The sequence below is a fragment of the Hippoglossus stenolepis genome, chromosome 9, assembly GCF_022539355.2.
Source record: "Hippoglossus stenolepis isolate QCI-W04-F060 chromosome 9, HSTE1.2, whole genome shotgun sequence".
In the NCBI taxonomy this organism is placed as follows: domain Eukaryota; kingdom Metazoa; phylum Chordata; class Actinopteri; order Pleuronectiformes; family Pleuronectidae; genus Hippoglossus; species Hippoglossus stenolepis.
In genome coordinates, this window is record NC_061491.1 from 15,690,256 (window position 1) to 15,708,664 (window position 18,409).

The 18,409-nt window shown below is 42.8% G+C and overlaps 4 protein-coding genes across 4 annotated transcripts; 2 read left to right on the top strand and 2 right to left on the bottom strand.

Moving 5' to 3' along the window:
- Positions 1-517: 517 nt before the first annotated feature.
- On the top strand, positions 518-1,947 carry LOC124852494 (vasorin). Its single transcript, XM_047341500.1, has one exon. It carries the CDS (start codon positions 520-522, stop codon positions 1,897-1,899), a length of 1,380 nt encoding a protein of 459 aa, XP_047197456.1. The 5' UTR covers positions 518-519; the 3' UTR covers positions 1,900-1,947.
- Positions 1,921-4,123, bottom strand: iscu (iron-sulfur cluster assembly enzyme). Its single transcript, XM_035166921.2, has 5 exons — positions 3,964-4,123; positions 3,685-3,798; positions 3,279-3,389; positions 2,763-2,841; positions 1,921-2,538 (listed from the first exon to the last, which is right to left on the bottom strand). The coding sequence occupies exons 1-5, from the start codon at positions 4,063-4,065 to the stop codon at positions 2,447-2,449; spliced, it is 498 nt and encodes a 165-aa protein (XP_035022812.1). The 5' UTR covers positions 4,066-4,123; the 3' UTR covers positions 1,921-2,446.
- Positions 4,124-5,295: 1,172 nt separating this feature from the next.
- Positions 5,296-14,180, top strand: sart3 (spliceosome associated factor 3, U4/U6 recycling protein). Its single transcript, XM_035166125.2, has 20 exons — positions 5,296-5,581; positions 6,738-6,864; positions 6,970-7,080; positions 7,169-7,353; positions 7,680-7,785; positions 8,166-8,290; positions 8,392-8,547; positions 8,863-9,001; positions 9,276-9,383; positions 9,478-9,555; positions 9,647-9,705; positions 9,975-10,084; positions 10,172-10,284; positions 10,368-10,444; positions 10,527-10,698; positions 10,783-11,222; positions 11,519-11,671; positions 11,801-11,988; positions 12,075-12,260; positions 12,368-14,180. Exons 1-20 carry the CDS (start codon positions 5,354-5,356, stop codon positions 12,429-12,431), a joined length of 2,925 nt encoding a protein of 974 aa, XP_035022016.1. The 5' UTR covers positions 5,296-5,353; the 3' UTR covers positions 12,432-14,180.
- ficd (FIC domain protein adenylyltransferase) lies at positions 14,128-16,906 on the bottom strand. Its single transcript, XM_035166126.1, has 2 exons — positions 16,348-16,906; positions 14,128-15,789 (listed from the first exon to the last, which is right to left on the bottom strand). The coding sequence occupies exons 1-2, from the start codon at positions 16,616-16,618 to the stop codon at positions 14,708-14,710; spliced, it is 1,353 nt and encodes a 450-aa protein (XP_035022017.1). The 5' UTR covers positions 16,619-16,906; the 3' UTR covers positions 14,128-14,707.
- Positions 16,907-18,409: the final 1,503 nt, after the last annotated feature.

Genomic DNA, 18,409 nt, shown 5'->3' on the forward strand with positions numbered 1-18,409 from the left:
GAATAGAAGAATGGTAAGCGCTCAGGCCTTTAATTATTTTCTTTTTTCTTTATAAAGTTGCTTATAAGTTGTTAATGTCTTTATAAATGTACCAATTGATACACCCATAGTCAGTATGTCTACTAGGGTGATACCTGATCACCAATAGTCACTTTCTAGTAACTCAGTAATAAATATTTAAGTTAACCGTCACAGCTAGTGAGTCATTTGCAATTATAAATGTTAATAAATCTGTAGTTATACATGTAAATAAGTTGCTAATAAATGTATTTTGGTCCAGATGCCCTGCACCTCTCTTCATAGGTATAACAGCCCAAGTGTAATGTCACATGTCTGATCTATAAAGCATCAATAAATTATTGATTAACCAGTACTAAAGCTATTAATTACTAACTTACAGAGGGGGCTTGATTTAATTAGTAGCACCATTTTAGTTCAAGTATATAAGATTTCAGATTATTGGTCAGTTGATGTGGTTAACGTGGTCGTCTCTCCTCCGTTACTCCGTGCAGTGATGTCATGCTTTGGTGCAGATGTGGCGTCCTACTGCTTCTGTGCATCTGTCCACTAACGTGCCTCACGATGTCCTCCTGTCCGCCGGGCTGCTGCTGTCCTGGCCCGGGATTTCTGGTTCTGTGCGAGTCCCTGAATCTCAGGTCCCTTCCTCGCCCGGTCCCTCTCAGCACCTCGGCTCTGTCTGTGGCCAGGAACCAGCTCTGTAATGTGGACCACCTGCTCCGGCCCCTCTCCAGCCTCCAGGAGCTCAGCCTCAGTCACAACCTGCTGGCCCGCTTTCCTCGTGGCCTGCCTCCCAGCCTGGAGTCCCTGCTGCTGCAGGAGAACCGCATCACTTACATCACGGCAGGTGGCCTGAGGCAGCTGGGGAACCTCACTCATCTGGACCTGGAGGACAACCGCATCCGAGCCATCCAGCCCGGGGCCCTCCAGGCTCTCAGCAAGCTGCAGGTCCTGACGCTGAAGGGGAACAACCTCAGCAGCCTCCCCAGGAACCTCCCCCCATCACTCACCCACCTGGACCTCTCAGCTAACTGCATCTCGACCCTGGACCTGCCCTCGCTGTCCCCCCTGGTAAACCTGCAGGTCCTGAAGATCAACAGCAACTGCCTGCGCTCAGTCCCGGACCGCGCCTTTGAAAGGCTGCCACTTCTCAGGTCTGTAGACCTCACAAACAACCTGTGGGTGTGCGAGTGTGACATCTTGTATCTCTACCGCTGGCTGCTGAACGGGAGGCTGAAGATGGCGACAGACTTGGTGTGCACCGAGCCCGTCCATCTCGCTCACCTTCTGCTCCTGAACCTCTCCGTCATGGCTCTCTGTCCTCGTGTCCTGACGCCAAACGAGAGGACGCCACAGTCACACCTCAGCTCTGCGACAGTGAAGCCGACAGAGCGAAGCTTGTTTGAAAACATGAAGGATATGGGAGACTTGCCAATATCAAAATTAACCACTGTTGCTGTGTTTTCCAAAGATGTTCCAGAGACTCGTGTGTTACTTGAACACTTCACTTTACAGACGCTCACCTATGAGGAGTGTTTAATTCTAAATAAAACACAGTCTGTGAGCCCATCAAACTTAAAGACTGTTACTTATCCTCCTGATGAGGAACAGAAATGTCCAAACATCACAGGTCGATACCCTCAGAGTAACACGACCTCTGCTGGAGAGACACAGTCGTTACTCCCTACGAACAGAGACGCACCCTGGCTCACTCCAGCCCCACGACAGTTCACACAACAAAGCTCTGTGGCGGTCATCTCTCTGCTCACTGTGCTGTGTGTATTAGTAACTCTCCTAGTGCTGACGGTGCTACTTGTGTTGAGACTGGTGCTTCGGCGCCAAACGAGGGTGGCCCCGCTTGATGCAGGGTCCGCTGGATGACATCGGCACAGACTCACCGGAAATGTTTGTATTCGTTTAATGCACAATAAGAACAGTCTCATACAATATTCTGTATCATGGTTTTGTAAGTGTACTTCAGTTCTTGACTTGAACCATCCATGAGGGAGCAGAGGTTTTACACAGTCAAGCCAAAATAAAGACAAAATGCCAAAAAATACACAAAGGAAAAAAGGCCCCTGACCTTCAGTTTCTGTTTATGATGCATCTTCTATCTTAATTTGTAGAAAAACACAACAAATTAGGAAACAGTATTCCCCAATATTGTGATTATATGATGAAATGAATTCATTAAACACTGTTAACACCTGGAACTTGAACATCCAGGCTTGAGTTCAAGAGACTAACAATCCCACAGCCGTGAAGGTTTATACAGGCTTTAAAACTCCCAGAAATCCCAGAGGGGAGCAAGACCTGATGTAGTATATTGGCAGCTCATCTTCCATACAGCACTTCTCTGCTGCAAGACACCGGCTGGTGCTGAAATATCGATGGGATACTGCCATACGGGACAGTTAATAACAGCACTTTAACCGCTGGCCTTCACACGAGTCTCCTCCTTGTCCTGTTGTTTTAGTCTGTAGTCAGACAGAGCTGCTCTTATGGCATCTTCTGCAAGCACTGAAAGAAAAGGAAGGACAACATTTTAGAAACATTATGAGGAGGAACTTCAGAAAAAACGTGTTGGGAGTGTGCAGTTAAAACAAAATCTACTACTGTGGTTACTTTTGATCAGAAAAACTATTTCTATTTTTGACATTATACATTTTTAGAGAAATTGATTATGAATATCAAAAATGTGTAGCTTTAATTAACTGTACAGCAAAAGCTGTGCTTGAACTTACTAGAGCAGTGGAGCTTGACTGGAGGAAGGCAGAGTTCTTTGGCAATGTCTGTGTTCTTTATCTTCAGAGCGTCATCGATCTGCAGGGTGAGAGCAGAATGAACAGATCAACAAACTAACCAAAACACAAGATACATTTAAATCATCTACTTTTTAAATTACCTCCACCAAAGAGGTTATTATTTTAATGCCATTTATCTGTAGATAGCAGGTCTACAAAAAAAAAAAAACTACCAGACTGATTTTTTTTAAACTTGGAAGGGTGGGACATGGACCAAGAAAGAACCAATTAACATTTGGACTGGCCCCCTCTGATTAAAGGGCTGATCCAGCATTTTTTTTGACATGTTCACTGATTTCAGAGGGAATAATTAATGCATCTGTGTAAAAAAAGGGAATATTTGGGAGACTGATATCTGATATCTATGAGTGTGTCCTATTTGGTGCAGCTTGAACGTAAGGGGACTGCTGGGCCTTGGCAGGGCTAGAGTACCAATTCTGTGTTTTTCCAACTTACCGACTTCCCCTTCACCCATTCTGTTGCAATAGAACTGGAGGCAATTGCTGATCCGCATCCAAATGTCTTGAATTTTGCGTCCACTATCTTGCCATTTTCATCCACCTGGATCTGCACACAACACGGAATCAGACACGTAACAACAGGTCTTTTTCACAGCAGACATTTTGAGCGGTCACATGTGTAAATAATAAAATGGCTGATCAGTGTGCAGCTGTCATGCTGGTTCACCGTTACATTGTCTTTTACTGGGACTTTTAAACTGAACAGAGTCAGTGTCGATGTTAAGTGACACCTGTGGTTTTCCTACTATGACATGTCAACATGTCCGCTGTGAGAAAAGACAATAAAAAGGAGTTGTAAGTCATGGCGGCTGTAGCCGGGTCTCGACCTCCACCTTCTTTACCTGAAGTTTCATTACATCACCACAGGCTGGTGCACCCACCAACCCGGTCCCCACGCTCTTTGAGTTTTTGTCCAGAGAGCCCACGTTTCTTGGGTTTTCATAGTGATCCACCACCTTCGGGATAAACGCACAAAACAACGTGTCACTGCTGCTGTTTGGGGAAACCAGTTAAAAATCAATAAGTGGCTCGGGTAACGTTAGCAGCACCAGACGACACGTGTAACACCGGCGAACTGTCGCTAGGCTGGTTTCTATTACAACTTACACAACGTCATTTACCTTTTTGTGATAAGAACAACCGGGATTTAGCGACGGAACCAACAACCTGCGGCTGAACAACAACAGAGAGGTCGCAGAGTTTCGTAGAGACACGGCCGCCATGTTTACTTCCTTCTTCTTCTTCTTCTTCTTCTTCTTTTCAAGAAATTCCTGCAGGCAATACTCTATAAAGCACAATGCTGCCCTCTACCGTTTACAATGCGTCACTTCAGTTCATATTCTAGAGTACATTCCAATATGATGTAAAAATCTTATTTCAGCAGAATCAGTAAAATAATAATTATTAAAGGCAGCAGGGAATTTAAAGGATGAAACTCCGAGATCATAAAGGTCCTTAAATAGTTGTTGCCTTTCGACTCTCCAACAAACACCATGCACACTTCCACACGACCATAAGCCATCTTGACCATAGGCCGCTATGACCTCGTCGTAATATGGTCATAATAACTTCATTCCTCCTTTTAGTACAAAACCCTTCCACAAACAAAGAAACACTAAATATCCCCTGTCCTCCTCTTTCCTCTCCTTTGGCCTCTCTCTGCTTGAAAAGCCATTGATTATACTGAAGACCTAATTTTGCTGTTTTAAAGTCCTACCAAGTCACCACCCGAGTGGGCGGAGCAAGTTAGCATCAGGGCGTTCTACTGTCCTTGGCTCCATGCAGACTTTTGAATAGTACTTGGCTGAGACTGATGACGTTTCACAAGTCAACAAGCACAGAAGTACGCAGATTGAGAAAGGCCTCTAGTCTTTAAATCCATGTTTAGTTTTCCATAAATGAAAGGAAGTCAGTTTTTCTGAATTAACAAGATAATGAAGTCCTTAATTAAAAAAAAGACAGCATATTTTTTTTAGAGAAAACTATCTCGTTGAATCAGAAAAAAAGAGTGGATTTTTTTCTAAAGACAATGCAATACGCTTCTGTATAATACTGCTACTACTACTGCTACTACTACTACTACTACTACTACTACTACTACTAATACTACTACTAATACTAACTACTAGTTTTCCAGTTGCTCAAGCCTCCTGGTGAAGGTGATTCTTTGCATTATAAATATTTCATAAATTACATCCTGTATGAATTATTTAACCAATTTGTTTTAACTCTTTTAATCTTGTTAGCTCTTTCATTCTGTTATTATTATTATTATTATTATTATTATTATTATTATTATTATTATTATTATTTACAATTCTTTGTAACCGTACTTTCAGATTTTAAGTTTTTTTGTCCCTGTTAAGCACCTAGAATATTTTCTATGAAATAAATAATTATCTAGAAATAAAGTTGCCGTTGGCGGGACTCGTGGATTTCCGTGGCGGGCTCGGGCTCCGCCTCCCTCGGCTCTGCTCCGCCTGTTACCAGGCAGACTGACTCTTTTCCAACATGGCAGCGCCGAGCAACGCAGAGCAAACGCAGTTGCAGGACATGGAGGAGGAAGAAGCTGCAGGGATGGAGCGGAGAGAGATGGAGTCGGACGAAGAGGAGGACGACGAGGAGCAGGAGGAGGAGGAGGAAGAAGGTATGGGAGAAGACGATTCAGACGACGAAGAGGACGACTCCTCCGAGGACGAGAAGGAGAACGAAGCCGAGATCCAGCGTCTTGAGGAGCAGGTGACTAGCCAACAACCGAGCCGTGCTAACTTCACTACCGTGCTAGCGGGACCGAAGGGGCGGGAAACAGCAGCTTTAACCCGCTGAGCTGCACTGTGTGTTAGACGGAGACATTTATTCACGTTAGCTGCTTCCACCCTGAACAAGTACACGAGCGCGTATGATGCGACGCCATTCATTTAGCGGTCGTGGTTAGCATGTGATGCTAACGTGTTGTCTGGTGACACATGGGTCTTTTCTGTTGTGTTAAATATGTAGGATTACAACCTTCTTATTCTATATATATATACTAAATTATACAGTCTGTGCTTCTACAACAACAAATTCAAAGCTAGTCTATATTTACTGCAGCATGACTGATTACACACAGCTTCCACTTTATTAGGTACTCATAGCTTAAACTAATAATGATAATACTGCTACAGATCGTCCAATCGTTTAGTTAGTAAGTATAGTTGAAACTTCCAGAGAAGTGTTGACTAAACTTCATTCATGTTTTAGTAGATCTTTGTGTTGCTGCTGTTGCAAAGTAACACTGGATCATAAACTACCGCCTCCAAAGGGACCATAATGAAACCGTATCAGCTAAAAGGAGCCTTAGATTTAGAGCTGCAACTAACTTACTTTCATCGTTGATCAATGTTTCAGTTATGTTGACAAATAATTATTTTTTAAAATACCCCAAATTATTGATTACCTCAAAAAGGACAGCTCCTCTAAATTCAGAAGTAGGGAGGAGGGGTTGTTTGGCACATTTTTTGAAGAGTCACTTCAACACTTCAATCAAAATATTCATCAATCAGATGTTTTCAGCTCCAGTATAGTTAATACCCTGGTTGTGGTATTAAATATCATTAGTTTTAGCTCTGACTACCCACTAAACCTGCAGCTGAGTGTATATACATCTGTGGTACCCAGGGTGGGTGATATGTCTAGATTCTGTCTCGTATTTCATGTTGTTTGTATCTTGGTTAGATTTCTTGCTGCAATTATAATATCAAAACTGTTTTGATCAATTTCTGAGAAATCATTGCTGCTTGTATGGTTGAGGATATTTCCTGTGGAGTGTTAATACATTTCTAAGTAAATTCAGCAGAGAATGGGTTAATTGGGATGATATTATTATGCCTCACCCACTGTCTTTGTGTCTTTTCAGCTGTCAATCAACGCTTTCGACTACAACTGCCATGTGGATCTCATCAAACTGCTGAGGCAGGAGGGAGAACTGATCCGACTGCGAAAGGCAAGGCAGAAGATGAGTGAACTCTTCCCTCTCACGGAAGGTTGGTGTTTGTCTAAAATGCTCTGAGGGACCAGAAAAAAAATCAATTGACAGCAGCCCTGCATTATTTGTGCAACCCGAAATCTCATTTTGTTTAATTCTGCAGAGATCTGGCTGGATTGGCTCAAGGATGAGATCCGTCTGACTGAGACTGAGGAGGAGTCGAACCGGGAAACGGTGTATGAACTTTTCGAGAGAGCAATAAAAGACTATATCTGTGAGTGCATTGTAGCATTGTTAACACACGCTTAACATTTGTCAACACAGGCTTAACATTTGTTTACACTCTTTGTTTTTATGCCCAGGTCCAGATATCTGGCTTGAATATGCTCAGTATTCAATTGGTGGCATGGGCTCACCTGGGGGGATAGACAAGGTGAGATCCATCTTTGAGAGAGCGGTGACGGCTGTGGGGCTTCACATGAACAAGGGACAGACGGTGTGGGAGGCGTACAGAGAGTTTGAGAACGCCATTCTGTCCACAGTCCAGGTGAGTGTTTCCATCACAATAAGAGATCTTATTAGGCATCACAAATAGACTCTGTTTTTATTGCTGTGTAAGTGTGAATGCCATAGAAAATTTAATTTTCCCAAAATGGTATTAGATAATTAAACACTTAGAACTCTTTTACACCTAAATTTAGCAGGTAAACGCAGGTTTTTTAAACCTATTACAAGACGGCGATTGACTCTCTTCCCATTGCCAGAAGAGGAGTTTGCCTTTCTGTTTCTGTAAAAATACTTACAATGTGGAAGTCATTGGATCTTAGACGAATAGGTCTTTGCTACATTTTCACACATCTGTTTTCCCCTCAGCCTCCCCCTGGCAGGACTCCCAGCCACGAGGAGCAGGAGCTGCTCAACACTCAGCTCGAGCGAATCCATACACTGTTTCGCCGTCAGCTAGCCGTCCCCTTAATGGGTAAGCATGGTGCCACTTCCGTGTAGACGCGCTGCTGTAAAATGGGCAGGATTTCTGTTGTGAGGGCTGCATGTCAAGGCCCATCTGAAAAACTTTATTACTACATTTAAAAAAAAAAAGCTGCCTGGTGTGATGAATATTATCTATCGTTGTGACTTGGCCTTTGAAATGCAGATTTAGAAAGAGAGCACTCGAGATTCGGAAGTGGACAAAGGTTCACCAGAATGTCTTGTGTTGTTTTGCTTTTTTTATTATGGCCCAGTTGAATGGAATTTAACACATTTGCAAATCTTAATGTTACCCCTCTACATTTTGTAAATACTGTATGTGGTGTGCATCTTCACTGATAATGGACATGATTGTGCTCCATTGCTTTGTAGACATGGAAGCCACCTATGCAGAGTATGGCGAGTGGTCTGAACACGGGGTTCCTGAGACGGCCATGCATCAGTACAAAAAGGCTACGCAGCAGATGGATAAGCGCAGATCTTTGGAAGAGTCACTGGTAATGGACTTATTGTTTGCTACAGTTGTTCTCCTAAAAGCCTTTTATGGCCGTTGTTTTATTTCATTCTCTTACATCTGTGTGCTGTTATTCTGCTGCAGCTGGTAGCAGAGCCCCCGAAGATGACAGAGTATCAGACCTACATCGACTTTGAACTAAAGGATGGCGACCCAGCTCGCGTCCAGATAACGTTTGAGCGGACTCTGGCAGAGAACTGCCTGGTACCAGACATCTGGGCAAAGTACACCTTGTATCTTGTGAGTATTGGTCAGTGTTTGGCCCTGTGCTGTCTGTGATATTAGCTGTGCAGAGTTTGGACTTGTTTCACACTCCATCACTCCTACTTCAAAGTGTTTTTATTTATCCACTTATTTATTTATTTTTTGCATTAGTCATATTTCAGTGTTACTGTGTTTCCTCTGTTTTTTTTACTGCATGTAAATTGGGCAGACAAGCATATACATGAATGTGTTAGAAGGAAATGTAGTTGTTACATCTTCAATAGTAAATATTTCAGCTTCTTTAGGATCATTTAAACCATTTAGTCATATGTCTTCTCTGTGACTCTTCAGGATCGTCAGCTGAAGATCAAGGACTTGGTTCTTCCTATTCATGAACGTGCTGTCAGGAACTGCCCCTGGACCATGGGTCTGTGGAAGAGCTACCTGCTCGCTCTGGAGAGGCATGGAGCAGAGCATCAGATTGTCTCAGGTCACCAGATAGCTGTGTTTTTCATTTATTGCTGTTGATATGTATCTGTGATAAACATACTGAAATTGACCCATATGTTTTATTTCACTGGGGTGTGTAAGATGTTGATTTGTCCCTATCTTGAATATGTTTTTAAACACTAGCCCACTATGGAGAAATCTTAGGGGAAATCCCAGACCCTTACAGTGGTACATTTGATCTTGTTTCATCGCAGAGTCCAGTGCATGTCTGAAAACAGCTTTATTAACATACTGTTCATTTTTGTTCCACACAGATGTTTTTGAGAAGGCGCTGAATGCCGGTTTCATTCAAGCTACAGATTATGTGGAAATTTGGCAGGCGTACCTGGACTACCTGCGGAGGCGTGTGGATTTCAGTAAAGGTGAGAGCAGTTGTGTGTCAGAAACGGGAACAAAAAGAACAAATTCATTATTTTCCCCTGCTGCTGGTGTTACTTGTTTTTTTTTATGTTTCAGAATCAAGTAAAGAGTTAGAGGAGTTACGAGGAGCCTTCTCTCGATCTCTAGACTACATAAAACAAGATGTGGAAGAAAGTAAGCAGATCTCACTGCCATTTTTTTTTTGCGGTGTACTCGTTTGAGTTTCATATAGTGATTCATTGTTCTTTGTGCCGTGGCTCTGTAGGATTTGGTGAAAGCGGAGATCCGTCTTGTATCGTTATGCAGATCTGGGCGAGGATAGAGGTAAGAACTGTTCCTATGACGTCCATTTCCAAGAGTTTGATTTCTGTTTGGTTGTGTGTATTTGTGTTTGGAAAGAAAAAGTTAGTAAAAGCTCAGAGATTTATAACTACTCTGAGAAATAATTTCCCCAAAATGTAACAGTTTTAGTGGATTATACTATTAATGATATTTATAATGTGATTTAAAGTTATTTTAAGACAAAACCCCTATCACTTGTACGTGTAATAAAACAGTTTGCATTAATTTTGATAACTTTCTTTGTCCACCAGGCCCTCCACTGCAAGAACATGCAAAAAGCCAGAGAACTGTGGGACAGCATCATGACAAAAGGAAACGCTAAATATGCCAATATGTGGCTGGAGTACTATAACCTTGAAAGGTTTGTCAGTCTTTGCCTGAGAGGAGAAAAGTTTATTTGAAATGAAGTACTGAAAGCTCAATTAACCAAAATGATTTGACTCTGTAGGTCTTATGGTGACCCTGCTCACTGTCGGAAAGCTCTTCACAGAGCAGTTCAATGCACCACTGACTACCCAGAGCATGTGTGTGAAGTCCTGCTGACCTTCGAGCGAGTGGAGGGTGAGTCACAACATTAAAACCAAAGTTAACATTAAGATAAATGAGATTTTCCTGAATTACATTGTGCCTGTATTCTGTGTCAGGTTCTCTGGAGGGTTGGGACGTGGCAGTGCAGAAGACAGAGACCCGGCTGAACAGGATCAATGAGCAACGAGCAAAGGTAAGAGCATGTATCAGCAGTGTACAGTGCAGGAGTATCAATTAGCTGCTTTTGGCTAATGTTACCACGTTGTGTCTGTTAGGCGGCTGAGAAAGAAGCCAACTTTGCTCGCCAAGAGGACGACAAAGTGGATCAGCGGCGGAAATCAAAGTCCGATAAGAAGTCTCAGAAGAAGGTCCAGAGCAGAACTCGATTTGGAGAGAAGAGGAAAGCAGATAACAATAATTATCAGGACAAGTGGAATGAAGACTCTGGTAAGATTGATTTAATTATGAACTTTTTATTTTTAAGCCAAACTAAATTATAGACCTTAATCTATTTCTCTGTGACACAACAAGCTCCTAAAAGGCACAGAGGCAACGGAGAGCAAAGCAGAGAGGAGTACATGGAGACCGAGACAGGACTCTTTGGGAGAAATGCCCCCCCCGGGTATAAGCCGGCTAAAAAAGGCCAGCAGGGAGGCATGGCTGCTGCTCAGAAGCCAAACGATGACAAGCCAGAGCTCCGAAACGATAACAGCAGCGTGTTCATCAGCAACATGGCGTACACCCTGGAGGAGCCGGAGTCGAAGCTCAGGACGCTGTTTGAGACGTGCGGTCCCATCAAAGAGGTTCGCCCTGTCTTCGGCACCAAAGGAAACTTCAAAGGTTACTGCTACGTACAGTTTGAGTCCCCGGTGTCAGTCCCTGAAGCCTTGAAGCTGGACAGACGGGAGGTGGAGGGCAGGCCCATGTTTGTGTCACCTTGTGTGGATAAAAACAAAAACCCTGACTTTAAGGTAAATATGAACCCAATGTGATTCATCAAAAGGCTTTTTGGGGTTTAATCCATCTATTATATGCCACTTATTCTAAATCACATTGACTTGATCTCATTTGGATTTATTGTGACATATTGGTGGGTGTTATTGAAAAATGTGTAATCAATTCATTTAAGCCACAAGGTTTCCATCATACTTTGTCCGGACTGAGACTGAAACATGGATTAAGTTGAATCTATTTGGTTAAAAAAGTGTCTCAAATAGGGGAACCACACATAAACACTGATGACATCTTCACATTCATGTCCCTGTAGGTGTTTAAATACAACACAACCATGGAGAGACACAAAATCTTCATCTCCGGGCTGCCGTTCTCATGCACCAAGGAGCAACTGGAGGAACTCTGCAAAGGCCACGGCACCATCAAAGAGGTCCGATTGGTCACGTATCGCTCAGGAAAACCCAAGGTGACGTTTTTAAAGTGTGCTCTTGATTGAGCTAATAGTTTCCATTTAGGAGTCCACACATGCGGAGGAAAGTGGAGCTGTACTGTGCTGCTAATATTGTTAACCATCTCTTGCTGTGCATCTCTGCAGGGTCTGGCATATGTTGAGTTTGCAGATGAAACCCAGGCGTCTCAGGCTGTTCTGAAATTAGACGACACTGAAGTGGAGGGCAACAAAATCTGTGTTGCTATAAGTAACCCTCCTCGGAGAAGCATGGCCGACAAACCTGGTTCCAGTCGACTTATGGCAGACATAATGCCTCGCCAGGCTTTTGGAGCGTAAGTTTATTTCTCTGCTTTTCTGCAAGTCTGCCTTTTTCTAATTTGTAACTGCACTAATACAGAGCTGGCTTTTCTTTCTTCAGGAGAGGAAGAGGCCGCACCCAGCTGTCACTGCTCCCTCGCTCCCTGCACCGACAAAGTGGGCCAAGCAAAGTGGAGAACGGGGCCACAGCCGAGCCGGTGCCAGAACCTGGCAGCGCTTCAGCAAACGCAGCCGCGGAGACGAAACCTTTGTCGAATTCAGACTTTGCCAGGATGCTTCTCAATAAGTGAGAAGACGAGCAGGAGAATCACACTGAAAAACCTTCTTGTGTCCTTACAAATTAGTTTCTGTGATTCTTCTGTAATTGGTTTCCTTATTTCCCTTTGATCCCAGTTCTGTTCCCATAGCCGCTACTGCGAGACGGCCTGAATCGCCACACTCTCACCCTCCATCTTAAATCCCGTGACAGATCGTTTTTGATGGGTGTGTTTGAAGATGGCTGACAGGCAATTTTATAAAAACAAGTGTATCATATTTGTGTGTAAATATAATGTAAGTTGTATGTTGCCAGGTGTCTTTCTTTTGTTGTAACGTGAAGGGGATTTGACCGAAGCAGAGTATTTTTTTAAATATTCAGAACAGACAAACTTGTGAATGTTGTTTAAGAAAAAAAAAAAAAGATAAAGAAAAAAAGGGTACATGCAAAAGTGTAATATAGTTGGTGTGTGAGTGTAAATAAGTTGAGTGTGCAACAGTGACGATGAGTCGTATTCTCCAGATGTGTTTATGGAACCTAGGACTTTAGTGGTGTAGCTTATTTTGACCTCTGAAGACACAGATAACAAGGTTAGCAGAGATTTCTGACTATATATTAAGACTAAATCACATTTTTCTCATATTACCATCTGAGTTATGATGCAATGGAGCCCTGCTAGAGGGTCCAGCAAATTATTATGTTAGTTTGCTTTGTCTGAGGCCAGGTGATTACACCAGGAGAACTGGCCTCATGTCATATCGCTCTGCTCATGCTTGATAACAAGTTAAGAGTATATCTAGATATAATTTATCTGTTCTAATACTTTCATCTGTGAAAATGTGGCCTGTGTTCAGGATAAAAAACATGTATCACCACATTACCTGTATCCTTTATCAGTCCGCTGTGAAATGAAAGCGATTCAGAGGGAAACAAACCATCTTCTGTCCAGCTTTATGAAAGAGTGTACACATAAGCAGAGTGTTGTTGATGCTGCAGGAATCTGTTTAATCCCAGACTGATGTGGCTGTGCTTTCATTTGTGTCCACTGGTTTTAATCTTCAGCCTCACCCAGAAGTGAAGCAGCTGCAACCATTAGTGGAATCGACAGAAAATTATTTGGCAACGTCTCAAATGTGAGATTTCTTAGGTTTTCCTTTTCTTACATTATCGTGGAATTAATGTATTCAGGACTGAGTGTTTCAGTTTTCCTAAATTCTACAGAACAAACAGTTTGAGATTAATCTGCAACAGTTCAATGACATAAGAGAAATCATGAGTTAGTGGTAAGTACATGTGGACAGTAGTAGTGCAGTTTAATGAATGTGGTTCGGACCTGGTATTCTTCATGTGTTCAGTAGAGTGGATTTTCACCCTCTGAATGAACTTGGTTGTTAAATGAGCCACAGTTTTCTAGCAGCTGAGCAGCTTCACTTCCTATCTCCTTGAGGCTGAAGAGAATCTATGCAGTTTTTATCATTTCTGTTTTCCCGTCTTAGGGTTCAACCATTTGTCTTCTCCACGTTGCTTGTTTGGATAATACTAACAGTGTACTTTATGGTCAGTATGCTCATCTCAAAAAGGTCACTGTAGTTTGTAATAAATAGAAATCTACGTTTTAAAAACAGACGGAATACAAGCTATATGTATTGCTTTCACCAAAGTGGCCTGATATTAAAAAATAAAATAAAAATCGAAATATGTTCATCTCTATAAGTCACTATCTGCCTTCACGAAGGTGGTTTATGTGCATTGTTGTGTTGTATAATTTCTATCGTCTGTTTTAAATTTGGTATAAAAGGTGAAAACAGTAAATAGCTTTTTTTCTGCTTGTTTTGTTCTTTAGCCGTTTTTACTGTATTATTTCTTGGGTCCTGTAAAAAAAAAAAAAAAAGTCATGTTTTTTCTCTGGTCTAAAACTTGTTTTAATAAAGTCATGTAAATCATCTTTTATCCCAGTATGGCACTCACAGCATTTTTCATTAATAAACTTTATAACCCGAAGACATAATGAAAGTTATACAAGTTACAATTTTAAGTTTAGAATAAAATAAGTTATCAAATAGTTGAAAGTGCTTTACAGTGTCATGACACGTCATCATGATGCCGAAGATGGTGAAGTGAATGTTCACACACTGGACACGTCAGCAGTGAAAATAACTTAAGCATCTCACAAAGCTGTTTCCTCCCGACAAAGCTGTTTCCTCCTCACATCACCAGCAGTCAAACCTGAAACTAGATTCTAATGGGAATCAAAATACCTTAAACTCCTTAAAATAAAACTAAGAAATGGGTTTGTACGAAAACAAACCTAAACCAAAAACAATCTTAAACATTTCAATTAATCATCCTGCAGCAGTTTCAGTGAATTCAGCAGGAAAGAACTCAAACTGAGGACATGGATTTGATTGTTTTTACAGAAGTTTTAACTTATTTCTAAATGCTTTTCATGGTTCATCCTTTTCTCCCCCAGCTCCAGCTCAGTTGTGTATTGGGATGGTCTGTTTGCAGTCGGAACAGTCCTGGTCATGTCTGGACCCCGGCAGCCCCACAGCGTGCTCCGTCGTAGAAATCAGTAAAGTGTCCAATGTTATCTCTGTACATTTGGCTATGAAGCGAATGAAAGGCCGCACATCCCCCTCGTTGGCTGTGTCCAGAGCGGCATAATATTCAGCCCTTTGTTCTTTGCGAATTGTGATCGGTGGGTATCGTGCTTGCATCAGGACAAGGTTCATGAGCAGGCGCGATGTGCGTCCATTGCCGTCGATGAACGGGTGCACGTACACCAGTTTGTAGTGGGCTAGAGCTGCACACTCCACAGGGTGCAGCTGCAGGGCCTCGTCAGAGTTGAGCCACTGAACCAGCTCCTGCATGTGTCTCTGCAGGTCCTGAGGGTGCGGCGGGATGTGGTGGCCCACAAACACCTGGCTGGTGCGCAGCCTCCCTCCCTCCACAGGGTCCACATAGCCGAGCACTCGCCGGTGGATATCCAGGATGTCGCTGACGGTGATGGCGCCTGATCTGGACAAAAGTGTTGTGTTCATGTACTTCATGGCCGCATCTACACCAATGGCCTCGTTTTGCTCCTGCAGGCTTTTCCCAGGGACGGCGTAACGCGTCTCAAGGATGTGACGGATTTCAGAGAGAGTGAGCGTGCTGCCTTCGATGGCCACCGTGTGGTAGATGTGGTGATAGTAGGTTTCCTCCATCACTCGACGGAGCGCAGAGTTGCCTTTAGGAATGGACATAAGCCTGCGCACTTTGCTGTCAATGATGCTAAAGTAACGCTGGTCAATCTCTTCCACCAGGGGTAGAGTTCGGTCTCGGCTGACTAGGGCCCGCTCGTTACACGGTGAGATGGCCAAGGCCTTGGTGTAGAGATGGTCTGCCTGAACGACATCTTTCTCCTCCTCCAGAATAGTCCCCAGCTCCGTCAGGGCCTCCACAAAGTCAGGGTTCATACTCAGAGCGTGCACCAGCAGCTTGTGAGCCTTCTCCCTCTTCCCCAGTTTCCTCATCTCCAGAGCCTGCTGCAGCGCCGCTTTAGACTCCAGCAGCATCTCTGTAAACCGAGGGTGATACACAAGGTCAACTCCAACACAAGTGAAACAGGATGAAACTATTAACATCATCATATATTCCTCTATTAGAAAACAAAAATAGATAAACAGATGAATACAATTTTTTACAAATGGTCCATTTCAGTCGAATTCTTTCCTAAGTTCACACTCAAGACATCTACCCTTGATCTATGCGTTCATTATTTCACCATCTATCCTCTGATAACTGAATTAGAATCTTTATAAAAATCAACAAAATGATTTAGAAATATATGTATTTAAGTTAAACAACTTGTAGAAGCTGTAACTCAAAAGGTCAAACAAAAACAGGAGGAAGGAAAAAGTGAACAGAAATTTCAAGTAAACATAGAAGACAGATATTTTACTATTAGAGCCTGGCTGATAAAACTGATTTTAGAAAGTAAATAAACCATTATTCTTTATTTACGTCAGGTACCTGTGAGTGTTGATAACTCACTGTTAGCATAAGGCTAACTGACATATGGCACAGTGTAGTGTGTCTGTGGTGGGTCAGTCCACTGGTGGGTCCTCGGCTGTACCTTTGCTGGGCTTGGACCGGTGAGGCAGCACATCCAGGGCGGTGAAGGGGACGGTGAGGCTGGTGGACTGCACCGCTGGAGGCGGAGGAGGTCTCCCCCACAGCTGGCACCGCAGCTGGGCGATGCCCCTCATGGCGGCGCAGCACTGGTCCTCGACTCCCACCAGAGGCAGCAGCAGGGCCACCAGAGAGCCCAGCAGGACGCACAGCAGCGGGGCCCAGCCTCCGAGGACTCGGCCGCTGGTGTAGCGCCACACCGACACAGCAGCCATGATGACGCCGGGTTAGAGCCTCCATTCTCTGGCGACACGGGTCCCCATGTATGTCCACCCCAGCTAGGAGAGGCGGACGGCGGCTGTCGGGGAGGAGAGCCCGGCCGACATGAGACAGCGAGGAAACACCGGTTAGGTTAGCTTAGCTGTTAGCTACTTAGCTCTGAAGTGAAACTACAGAATTAACGAAGGATTCGATCATTCACAAAACGCTTGTCCTCAGTGTCACTACAGTCCGTGTACACACCATCTACTTCCTGAGACATGTCAACATTCTCCAATATCATTGGTCAGGGTTTCATTAAAGGACCGTTTCTATTGGCTGAGACGCAGCAATACGACTAATGATTCGTAGCCGCCTCTGATTGGCTGAACAATGGGATATTTCGCCCCGAGTTTAGTCTTTCAGGCAACTCTGACCTCAACACAGTACAACAAGTTTATTAATTAGACATATCTTTGATTCAGATTTATGCATCTTAAAGTAATAAATACATGAGTATATATGATGAATTTTCTCATTCTAATGCAGTTTTAAAACTTCTTTGATAAACTTTTTTTTCACTTTTTATCCACAGAATTTAAAATTTCTGTCACTGACTGAACTGAGCAATTCAGCTTAATAATGAGTTTTATATCCTTGTTTTTGTAGAACTGAACAGAATGTGGCTCGGCGCTCGTACAAATAACACGAAATTGCATCAATTAAAATTTGATCAACATTATTATTTGGAAGTGCATATCCACAAAAAATAAAGACATAGAATAAAGAAACGAAAGAAAGAAGAAAAAGTAAAAATGTATGTATCATCAGTCCATAACAATTTCTCATACATAATAGTAAGGGTCTTCTTTTTATATGAATGTATTTCTTGATTTTTATATGATATAATTCTGAACATCCATCCAAAACATTCTGGCATTCATACGGTTTTACAATAAATTAAATATTGGTCCTATCAACTGCAGCACAGAGTGTAAAGGTCACTCACTCTGAGTCTATATCAGCGACGTCACATCAAATAAGAAGCTGTCTCTGTTTCCATCTATGGATTTTCTTGTTTAATTTGAATTTCTCAGGTTGGACAAAGGCACAGGTTGTCTCAGGGTTGTCTCTATATTGCATTGTAGGTCTTCAAACCCCCCCTAGAGTGACCTTTTTCAAAGTACAATTAAAGTTAATTGCTCAGTATCTTTTGATGATGCAGATGTTGGCTCCTGCACCTTTGCACCACTTGTTCTTCGTCTGTAATTTGAATGCAGAGCAGACAGAAGAGGGCAGCCTTGCTCTGTTATGCAAATATCACAGTCATATTGCAGTATAATCCTGTGAAGACAGCAGCAACACTATTGGCCTCAAAAAGATTGATCTGAATACCGTGCAGCTTTTCAAAGCAATAAAAATGAACATTAAGATTAATAGCTTACTGCTCAGCCTCTACCTTGTTTTTATAACAATTTGTAATCTTCCACTTCTTTTTACACTTGTCCTTCGTGCCCTTGGTATTCAGTTTTGTCAGCCTTTATGTATATTTCAAAAGCCTTTACAATTGAGTTTGCATCATCTAGTGAAAGTGCCTGTACAGAAATGACCAGCAGCTGTGAACATGGTTGTGTGGTGATGAGGACTGATTCTTGGCTGTGAGCCAAAGCCAACACTATTACACATTCTCAGCTCAGACTCAACCACAGACAGTGCAGGGGAAGTCTTCAATGAACAACCGTGTGGATGTTCGTGCGTGCAGTTAGAGATTCAGCAGGTTTGAATCTGTCTATGTGTTGTACCCTGTG

Coding starts and splice junctions, on each gene's coding strand:
- LOC124852494 (XM_047341500.1), top strand. CDS start 520: ATGCTTTGGTGCAGATGTGGCGTCCTACTGCTTCTGTGCATCTGTCCA.
- iscu (XM_035166921.2), bottom strand. CDS start 4,065: ATGGCGGCCGTGTCTCTACGAAACTCTGCGACCTCTCTGTTGTTGTTC. Junction 3,390..3,684: donor GTGATGTAATGAAACTTCAG/GTAAAGAAGGTG, acceptor TGTTGTGTGCAG/ATCCAGGTGGATGAAAATGG. Junction 2,539..2,762: donor AGTCAAGCTCCACTGCTCTA/GTAAGTTCAAGC, acceptor CTTTTCTTTCAG/TGCTTGCAGAAGATGCCATA.
- sart3 (XM_035166125.2), top strand. CDS start 5,354: ATGGCAGCGCCGAGCAACGCAGAGCAAACGCAGTTGCAGGACATGGAG. Junction 7,786..8,165: donor GCTAGCCGTCCCCTTAATGG/GTAAGCATGGTG, acceptor ATTGCTTTGTAG/ACATGGAAGCCACCTATGCA. Junction 9,706..9,974: donor AGATCTGGGCGAGGATAGAG/GTAAGAACTGTT, acceptor TTTGTCCACCAG/GCCCTCCACTGCAAGAACAT.
- ficd (XM_035166126.1), bottom strand. CDS start 16,618: ATGGCTGCTGTGTCGGTGTGGCGCTACACCAGCGGCCGAGTCCTCGGA. Junction 15,790..16,347: donor CCGGTCCAAGCCCAGCAAAG/GTACAGCCGAGG, acceptor CTCGGTTTACAG/AGATGCTGCTGGAGTCTAAA.